This window comes from Saccoglossus kowalevskii, chromosome 5 (genome assembly GCF_978046115.1).
Source record: "Saccoglossus kowalevskii chromosome 5, keSacKowa6.1, whole genome shotgun sequence".
Classification (NCBI taxonomy): Eukaryota; Metazoa; Hemichordata; class Enteropneusta; family Harrimaniidae; genus Saccoglossus; species Saccoglossus kowalevskii.
The window spans coordinates 31,456,185-31,466,862 of record NC_140645.1 but is presented as its reverse complement, the minus strand read 5'-3'; the positions used below and the strand labels follow the sequence as shown (position 1 = coordinate 31,466,862).

At 33.6% G+C, this 10,678-nt stretch overlaps 1 protein-coding gene and 1 long non-coding RNA gene across 2 annotated transcripts; both read left to right on the top strand.

Moving 5' to 3' along the window:
- The first annotated feature begins 1 nt into the window (after position 1).
- On the top strand, positions 2 to 3,470 carry LOC146746055 (nephrin-like). The gene is made up of 3 exons (XM_085498924.1): positions 2 to 132; positions 1,829 to 2,128; positions 3,175 to 3,470. The coding sequence occupies exons 1-3, from the start codon at positions 6 to 8 to the stop codon at positions 3,468 to 3,470; spliced, it is 723 nt and encodes a 240-aa protein (XP_085355050.1). The 5' UTR covers positions 2 to 5.
- Positions 3,471 to 7,668: 4,198 nt separating this feature from the next.
- Positions 7,669 to 9,349, top strand: LOC146746054 (uncharacterized). Its single transcript, XR_014929562.1, has 4 exons — positions 7,669 to 7,802; positions 8,097 to 8,192; positions 8,374 to 8,421; positions 8,954 to 9,349. It is a non-coding gene; the product is annotated as an uncharacterized LOC146746054 (long non-coding RNA).
- Positions 9,350 to 10,678: the final 1,329 nt, after the last annotated feature.

The following is a 10,678-nucleotide window of genomic DNA, read 5'->3' as shown; positions in this document are numbered from 1 at the left end:
AGAATATGGAATATCTAAGCTTTGCATCGGTCGATAGATCTAAAGGCGGTAACTACACTTGTAAAGCAACAACAAAGTTCTACGATAACATGGATGAAGAAGCTTCAGCCTCGGCAAAACTTGTTATCCACTGTAAGTAAGAATGCATTACATAATCACTGAGTTATCAAATAAGAACAGTCGTGGTTTCGAATCTTCGATAATTTGATTGCTTTTGTAACAATTTTGTCACTGCTACAAAATTGTAATTTTCAGACTCGTGAAAATGTGTACACTCTAAAATAGAACACTGTCTACTTTTGACTCGCTCATTTTCACTTTTTGCATAATATGTGTGCTCATCTTAATCTTGAACTTGTTCAGGGAGTGTGCAAACCAATATACAGATTTCATTAGTTTAAATTGCTGCAAACCAAAATAGTCGCATCTGTCATCAAATCTCACATTTCACTGTTACAATGGCATAAATGTATATCTAATAACATAAGCAGTCAACAATCAATTTACTGAATTTTCTTCTAACCTTGATCACTTCCCATCCTCCTACGTTCCGCACTTTGTTGTAAATAAGCTTTACATAGACGAAGTCCGAAAACTGGGAATATTAATTTGGGTTCCGTCCGTTCCTGTGTTCAATCCGTACGTCCGTGTGAACGTCTGGAGCAATTTATCAGGCACCCCTTGACCGATCTCGTTCAAACTTGGTATACAGACAAGGTATGATGATCTCCATATGCGCGCTGATTTTCGTTACGATTTGATTAAATATGGCTGACTGGCAGCCATTTTCCCCTCACTTTTGCTAAATTCTGATATTTAAACGTCTCTGGAACGGTTTCTTTGAGCTGAACAGGGCGATTTCAATCACACTTTGTACATAACCTTTTTTTCCGAGATTCGGTCCAGATGGCCAATTGACGGTCATTTTTCCCGTTTTCATGCTGATTCCTCCATAAGATATGGCCTTATTCAGTTCAAAGTTTGTACATAGGTACTATACTTCAAGATAACACAACACTGTGTTTTGTTTTGAGATTTGATCATTTTTTTCGAAATGGCGGCCATTTTGTTTAATATCTTAAAATCAGTCTGTAACGTGTCTGGAACTGTTTCTTATGGATGAATAGGGTGATTCCAATTAAACTATGTATGATGATCATGTATATTGGGTTGCACGTGCACGTCTTATTTTTTTCAAAATTTAGGCCAAAATGGCTGACTGGCGGCCATGTTTTTTTTTTCTTTTCCTTTTTTGTGTCGATTCCTCTAAAAGATATGGCCTGATTCACCTGAAAGTTTGTACGTATGTCGTATATCGCACGGTAACAAAACAACATGTTTTGCCTTGAGATTTTATCAAATTTGTCAAAAAAAAACACATAAAATATCATTCTGTAACATGTCCGAACTGTTTCTTAGAGCTAAACAGGGCGATATGGCCTGATTCAGTTAAAATTAGAATAAGGCATTTTCATATTGCATATTAGGTTAGGGTGCAAGCCATATTTCTTTTGGAGATACGTAAACAACAATACCCGACTGGATACATTTTTCTTTCATGCTATTTCCTCTGTAAGATATAATCAGATTCAGCTCAAAGTTTCGACGTAGGTACTATATTGACAGTAAAACAATTTATTATCTGTGTTAGTGTTGATCTTTCATTTCTACATGTCACTTGTACTGAACATTTACATCGACTACAGCTAATACTTAACTATGCATTATCAATGTTTGTTGTATCTATTGTAAAGTTTGTGTTTGACTAATAAAAATAAAGTTAATTATTTTTTGCTATCTCTCACCAACGGTACATTTTTATTTTTAGATTCTCCTGATATAGTTGATGCTGTTGACAAAGTTGCAGTTGATAAAGATGAAATGGCAGTTCTCGTATGCAAATCCGATGCTTTCCCTGATCCCCAGTTCAAATGGTTGAACTCAGCTGGTGGTGAGCTAACCAATGACGTTGAAGGATTACAGATAGCTGAGAAATACGAAGATAACCTTTTTATTAGTACCTTAACAATTGAGAAAGTGAATTCTGCAAAAGACTACGGCAGATATGATTGTATGGCCTATAACGAAATTGGAACAAAGTCGCTGCAGATTGAACTTGTTCCAATAAGTAAGTAGTGAAGAATATTACTTTGGGGGCCTGTTGTTTCATGGTATCCATTTAGTCTGATTTAATAAAGATATTATAGATAAATTTGTAGAATGTTGCACCACAATTTCAGCATCCAGCAGTGCACATGGTCAACAAAATAGAAAATTATCTTTTTGTCCAAAAATAACAAAATAATAGTACATTTATAAGAATGTGTCAAATCGTGCTCTACATTTTTCCAGAAAACAAAGCCTAAGTAAAATAATTTATTTTGAAGTGGCTCAAAATGTAATACATTGAATGTCACTCCTCTGATTTGTTGGCTTCACTGTTGACTTTGTAAAGCAGAGCTTATCATATGAGTGATTGTCCATCGTCCGTGTCAACTTCTTGTTAAAAACCGCAAGTCGAATTGCTTTTATATATTATACATGTAGGTACTACCGTTAGGCAACTCACAGATTCATTCATTTCACGATGATTTTTTCGATTATTCAATTTCGGAGAATATTTTTGGTAAAAAGTGATATTTCGAATTATTGTTCAAAACAGCAGTCTGATTGCTTTGATACCATACATATATATATAGGCACCCTGGGTAGACTTCGCTCAGATTTGTTGATTTTCTAATGATATATTCAGTTCTTTAATTGAAATGTGCATTGCTAACTGCGGAGGCTGCTTGTTTTTGTATGTGGAAACTGCCAGTACTCGTGTTGACACATAGAGAAGTTTTGCTACTGAAGTATATTCATGTTTAGGACTTCATGACAGGGCTGTGTGGACATCTCTATATCAAATGGCAATTTAATGTATTATCCTGGCATCAACCAGGTTTGATCCAACACAAGAACCTGTAGACAGTAATCATGGTTTCCCCCAAAGTCGCAAAACTTAGTGAATTTCCGCCAGTGGAACTCTCTGCGGCACACTCGCCCATGGTTGTGGGTTGTTGGTGTTGAGTTTATGACAAGATTTGAACTTGGTTCTAATGGTCGTGAGTCTTATGCTATAACTACTATGTTATGCCAAAATGTTTTACAATCTAAATTCCCACTTTGTAGCCATACCTGAGAAACCCACAATAACTGAGACAAGCGTCACTGACACAACCATAACAATCACCTGGACTGCCGGATTTAATGGAGGGCGCCCTCAAACATTCACGGTGAAATACCAGAACTTGGAAACTCTGGATGAAGCTAAATCAACCGAGATGAAAGATGATGGTTCAGAATCCTATACATATACAATAGAGTGTTTGAAAGCAGATACTGAGTATACAGTATGGGTGCTAGCAACTAACACCAAGGGTGAACAAGAAGTGAAGTCAAGTGTTTTGAAAACTGGCAGTAAGTAATATTCAGTACTAATCTTGGATTACTTTCCTTTCACAAATATGGTTCATAATTTGAGACAAGGGATGTATTGGGGATGGTGTAGCAATTCAGTAACTCCTTTTATTGCCTTGCTCGAATCATAAATGAGGAAGGGTATAGAAGGGGAACGTTTCTCTTAGCGGCATCTGTTGTCGGACTTATTAACTATGGCTTGCTAGTACAATAAGTCAAACAATATTTATTCAACTGCTTTCTACTATGTGTTCACAATATATTATTAGAGGCAATATGTACAGCTACAAATACTGTGGGATCTAGTACACCATATACCCAAATAGTCTACAAAGTATATAAGTATACAATGTGTTAATAATAGATAATTACAATTCTAGACCAGGGAGACATTGAGAACTGACTGGGGTTTATTGTCTCCCTCCCAAATATGCTAATCAATAAATAATATAATTTTTAATATTTTTGAGATTGTGCTGGCACCAAAACCATGCGACATACTTTTTGTATTTTTTTTTCATTCACTAAAATATCAAATAAAACTACTGGAACCAGATCAATATTATTGTCATGTCAAATGCGAATGATTCTAATGTGATATGTACAATTTTTTTCCTAATCCTTTTCATTTGTTTCGACAACGTTCCTAAAAATATTCACAGCTCTTTATTATTCAGCAGTGATAGGATGTCAGACGCACAGTGAAACTGCTTTTGTTCTTGTGGCAACCTTTGTCAATACTCCGTATGAACACGCCCGTGTGCTGCAAGTTTTCAGCAATGAGCTGTTGAACTGTTAAATTATTTTTCAATGCTCAGTTTATCTTTTGAAAACAACTAATTTCTTGACGGAAATCAAAGATAAAATATCACACTGAATTATCGATGAAACCCTTCCGTTTTGCGTTCACCATCAAATCGCTGAACTCAAATTTGCATATTTAAATGAACTAAGGTAATTTAAACATATGGGCAGCATGCAGCATTTTGATTGGTTAATTAGCGACTTGACCTATCCGATCAAGAAACGTCTCGTGTGCATTCATACAACATGGCGGATGTCGTATCGCATCAATCGTTTACATGTGACCGAAATCATTTGCTTACGGTGAAACTAAGTAGAATTTTACTTGCATTTGATAACAATAGAACGAATTTATTTTTCGTGCGTTATTGTGATCACTACTGAGTAATAATCAAGAATTTCAACACTTCAAAATCAAGTTAGTTCACTTGTGAGCCGAAGCATGGCTGGATTGCGTTACCGTACCCTCTGTACCATACTTTTCTAGTAACCGTATCAATAAGCAATGCATTCGTGTTTATTTTCATTTGAAACTTCTGTCAGAATATACTTTCCGTTACGAAGAAAAAAATAAATGCATATTGCATTAAATATACTGAGTTTTGTTTTCATCACGTGAACAGTTTTTTTGAATGACTGTGATGTGACGCTTATCACTCTTCCCTGACATCTAAATTGGAGTTACGTCTATATTCAAAAGATTGTACAGCCTCATGTTTGTGTTGTGCATGTGTGATAAAATATGTTGTTTGAAGTATTCTTGACGAATTGAATATGAATGTAAGGGTCTGTCAACTTGAGTGGACATTTTGTAGCCCACATTTCATGTGCAAGTTCTTTCATTTTCAATCCAAATATACCTTTTATTTTTATTAGTTTATCGTGATATAATGTACAAATAAATTTGTTTGCTAATAAACCATTTGTCTTTCTGGCTCTTTTTTTCTAGCATTAAAGCACAATGTGAGTTTTTAAGTTTAAGGTGGGTGTGTGGGTCTATTCCACAGAAATCTACAGATCTGTTGATATTTCGATGTAATTTGGTACACACATGCTTTGGGGCATACTACAGACCCGATTACATTTTGGGCTAAATCTGTTGAAGTTAAATACGTAAAATACCTCATGAACAACGCAACCAAATGTGATAAGGATGTACATTAATGTAATCTCTATGTCATGTTACTATTGTGGATAATTTGCATATGTAAATTATTTAGCATATTGTTTTTGACTCCCCTGTGCAAAGCACACAATGGGAGTCTTTGCAGTTACTCTGTCTGTATGTGTGTGTGTGTGTCTGTCCGTTCTAGCGATATCTCAAGAACCGTGTGTTGGTTTTTAATGAAATTTAGTGCATAGGTGCTCTAGGCTAATGTACAGATATGATTAGGTTTTAGTTGAAATCCATGCATATTAATTACCTGATTATCATGACAATTAGCTAATTTTTAGCTGTTCCGTGACTCTTCCACTGATATCTAAAGAGCCATTCATAAGATTTTGATGAAACTTCGTGCATAGATGCTCTGGACTAATACACATATATGTTTTGTTTTGACATTCCATGCATATAATTAACCCAATTTGCATATTGATTAGTCAATTTTCAGCTTTTCCACTGATATTTCTGGTACTAATCATCACATTTCAATGAAACTTGCATAGCTACATAGTATGATGCACAGATAAGTGAAATATTATTTACCTAATTTGCATAATTCGGCAATTCTAGGTATTGATGTTTCAAGTACTATTACTATTACTATCAGTGAATCTTATAGATCTTATAGATCTTCTAAGATCTTCTAATACAAAGACCTGATTTGTTTTGGGTTAAATTCAGTGTATATTAATTACCTAATTTACATAATTAGCCATTTCAGCTTTTATCACTTGTACTAATTATTCCATTTCAATTGATACATTGATGCTCTAGAACAATGCACAGACCTGCTCAGTTTCGAATTAAAATCAGATCATATTAATTAATTAATTAATTTGTTTAATAATTCATATTTTCGGTTCCAATCACATTTCAATGAAACTTCGTGCGTAGATGGTCTGGGACAAGAATTTTGGTACATATTTACTCTAACACAATGTGATGATCAAATTAGTTATATGTTTTTATTCGTTATTAATAATTACCTAACTTAATAATTTACTTTTCAGCTTTCCACTAATTTAATAATGATTAATTATCACAATTTGTATAATAATTCATTTGGTTCATTGAGGTAATGCACAGACATTATTACTTTAATGTTGATTATCTATTATTAGCCCATTTCTGATATCTAAAAAATCAGATTGAAATTGAATTCATTGCAGAGGTGCTCTGAAACTAATTAGATTAAAAACCGTGGATGAGAAATCAAATATATTTTCTGTATGTATTACAAATTTTGATAAAGTGAGTCATTTTTTTTATGTTAGGCATCACAAATAACAGACAAAAATTAGTTCCCAAGCTTCTCGTTCAAAAAGGAAATCTTAAATTTTGAAATGATTTTTATTATGTATCAAATACTCTCAGCACACGGGAGTTCTTTCTAAGCTTTCTTTGATTACTAATTCGGGATTACCTCATGAACAACTCTACAGTTTGGGATCAAATTTAGTAGTCGTGTGCATTGATGTAATGTGTATGCCATGTTAGTATTGTGAATAATTTGCATATTAGTTAATTTGTATAATGTGGCTATTATAGTGTAATTTCATGAACATGTTACTAAATGATGCCCATATTTGTATTCTGTAACGTATTCTGGATAAATGACAGACCTGTTTATTTCCAACATTTAATTCTTAACCCTTCTAAGCTATCTTTGATTTTATAATTGTGTAGCAGTAAATCCTGAGAATGGTGATAAATCAATATTATTCTAATAACCAGCAACACATTATACCGTATTTATCCTGGTAAAAACAAGGGGTGCCTGAACGTTCAAATTGTCACTAAAATGTGGGATGGGCCTTTCTTGACCTTGTACACACAAGAGCATGTGCAAATGCAAAATTGTCAAAATAGACTCGTGGGCCTTTACTAGGATAGTAAATGTAAAATAAAGTCATTGACAGTCCCATATAAGTTGTTTATTTATGTAGCACTATGCATATTCCATTTATGATTTATATATACAATACAAATGTAGATACATGTAATTCAAGAATTTTTAATATGGCCTTCAATGTTTTATGGATGTACTAAGTGGTTCACCAATCAAAATAACATAACAAAATAACTACTTGAATCTGAGTGATGATACATGCCAAGTTAGAACTGAAATTGTATTTCATATCATTTTAATGTATTCATGGATGTAATGTAGTATTTACCTCAATGGTGTATTTCAATGATATAATGTATTTGATTTATTTTATTGCATAATATTCCAGAAACTGCCCAAAATTCGTGTATCATATGTGTCGGTGTGGCAGAATTACTTACAGTTCTTCTGTGTTGCTCAGTGACTGGCAATATCATCGCATTTGTTTTACATAAGCGTCTTAAACGAAGTTTTTCAAAACAGGTATGCTCTATGTTAAATAATGACGAGGAAATTGCCATGTTTTCTATGTTTTTCTGTGTGGTGCATAGCGTGGATATTGACAATTTATTTGAATACATTAACTCATTCACATTAAAATTAGATCACAGTATTAGTAAATAGTAAAAAAAATCTTGTCAAATAAACTAGTTTTGAAAGTGTTATCGGCAACATCATTTACGTATAAACGGTAGAAACATGTATCCGTGTATTTATTTAAAGTAGTTGTATTGTTTAAGTGTTATATGTAGGTATTCTTTTTGTTTTGTTTTAAAGACTATGTCGGACTCGCGTGGTTATTATACAACACTTTCTACAATGACTAAAGATGCAGAACATGTATATGAAAAACCTAAATTAGATGCAGCCGAGGTAAGAGAACATATTAACACGTAACAATCGCATACAGTCACAAAGTGAAAACATTATTGATAAATTTAATGCAAATTAGTTTATAGAAAACCACAATTTGTTTTTTTTTGAATTGACAATTAGCCTGAATGAATCATGATGGTAATTAGATATTGTAGTTGTACATTATATTTTATTGTAGAACATTGAAGACATTAATTATACTTATGAGGTGATAGACACAACAAAGGTAAATACAGAGCAACCTAATTACTTTCTTTACAAATTACATCGATTTATATGATATTTGTTTTCTATTTTATTTACTAAGAAAATATATTCTGTAACAGTTCTAGTATGTATATGCAATGAAACAATATACCGGATTATGCCGTCAATTCGCCCTGGGCCGTTAAACGGCAGTTTGGGCTTTTAAAAAAATAAAATGGGACCAAGAAAGACAGTTTTTTGAAATTGTTTTTTCTAATATTTTGGCGTCATTTATTGGACATTTCAAGCTTTCCTGAAGCCTAAAATTTATTCAAGATTATGTTTATTGCGACTAGCGTGAATGGGTAAGCTTCGTTTCGACAACGAGCTGTTATCATTGTAAATAATGTTAAAATATTCTTCAATGCTCAGTTTATCTTTTAAAAACAACTATTTAGTCCCCGTTGAGGCGACTATCTCGCATATTTTCTCAGGGACTGAGCAGCAGATGTAAATGAAACTTGGCAGGTTGAGAACAAGTATGTGTTACATATGCACGTATTTTTTTTCAGATCTGATTGACCAGCTTTGTTATTAGTCCAAGAAAAGTTTTCAGCTTGGAATGTGTTTGAACCCCTCATTTAATATGCAAGAATGTAGGAATGTACCAAGAAAATTGTTTTGTTTTTGGAGTAAATTGTACTGCATTTTACTTATAAATGATTTTATGAAATTGTGGTGATGTTAACAGAATGATGTCGTTTGTTCACAGTTGGGCAATAAATAATGAACTATTTTGCGCGTAGCTATAAAATGTGCTTGATTCCAAGCGTTTATGATGTGAAGAAACGCCATTGAAAAATAAGTATTGTGTAATTTGTAGTAAGAATGTATTCAAATAGATTTATGTTTATGAATCATGTTTCTTTTCAAAGTGTATTTTATACAATAAAAATTGTTTATGAAAATGTTTTTTTTCATACTTGAATTGTGGGTCATTTTGTTATACCATCACTCGAATTATGTTTTACGAATTTCTGATAGTTTTGGCTTTGTGTTCCATGAGCTGTTCTTTCAAGTGTTCATGTCCACTGTACACCACTTTTCCCGTTCGCAAGCGATTTGTGTTAATTTCGCGGAGGGGGAGGGGCTGTTTTCAGTTGCAAATGCTGAAATCAAGGTCGCGTTTTTCTTAGCGAACGTATTACGAAAGTTGTGAAATCATTGTATTTTGTTGGCATTATACGACTTGCAGTTTCCTTTTGATGGATTATGTGTGCATGGCCGTGGTGTTTGTAAACTTATCGAACTGTAGTACATGTAAATCTGCTCCGGGAAATCTGCATGCAAAGTTTTAAATTGTCATTTTCACGCTGCGTCATAACGTGGAATCGTCATATATGTATGCACAATTGTTCATCTTATGTTCCCCAACGCATTTAAAAATCCCATTTGAATTTGGGTGACTTTGTGTAACTGACCGTGGTGTTTGTAAACTTTAGTCGAACTGTAGGAGTGTGGAAATCTGCATCGTCTCTTGTTTACCAACTCATTTAAATACGTTTGTGCCTCAACGAGAACTGAAAAGTGATTTCCATTATATGAAACCCACTCGAACCCGGAAATCGACGACAAATCGGTTTGGTCTCGTCACGTAATTTATTCCTTTGTTCTTGACCGCAGTACGCTTGGCTATGAACTTCCACTTACCCATGCTTATGGGAATAGTGCATTGGCGATTTGGCTGTGGCCATGCATTTAGTCATTGTCTACTGTTCTTCTCGAATTTGTTGATTGTCATAGTAACATACGCTAAGTACAATTAAATGTCCCAAGTTGAACACTCATTTCTAACATTCAAAATAAAGAAACATGAATATTTAATTTAGTTTAATTCTTTCAGTTAAAATTTAATTTTTAATAGAAAACTTCAGTTGAAAAAGTAATTTTTTCTACCTGTAGTTGCATCAGGTTTAATACATCTAATATAAAATCTATAATTATTTTCTGATAAAAATCTTCATAATTCACTCATCTTTTATTTCAGCCTCTCGCACAGACACAGGAGTTCTTCCTCATTTTTTTTTCGCTTTTCTGCCTGTTCGCCAACCAATTGCTCGAAAACACACCTTTAAATACCCTTATTTTCTCAGCATCGAGATGGCTCTGTCAACTCATGTTCAACATTTTCATCAAAAATTACATCGTTGTAGTACACTGACAGAGCAACTGAGCATGCTCAGAATAATTGATTCTGTTAAATTCAGATTCTTGAATTCCTGATTTCTGATTCACAA

Coding starts and splice junctions, on each gene's coding strand:
- LOC146746055 (XM_085498924.1), top strand. CDS start 6: ATGGAATATCTAAGCTTTGCATCGGTCGATAGATCTAAAGGCGGTAAC. Junction 133..1,828: donor GGCAAAACTTGTTATCCACT/GTAAGTAAGAAT, acceptor TTTTATTTTTAG/ATTCTCCTGATATAGTTGAT. Junction 2,129..3,174: donor GATTGAACTTGTTCCAATAA/GTAAGTAGTGAA, acceptor CCCACTTTGTAG/CCATACCTGAGAAACCCACA.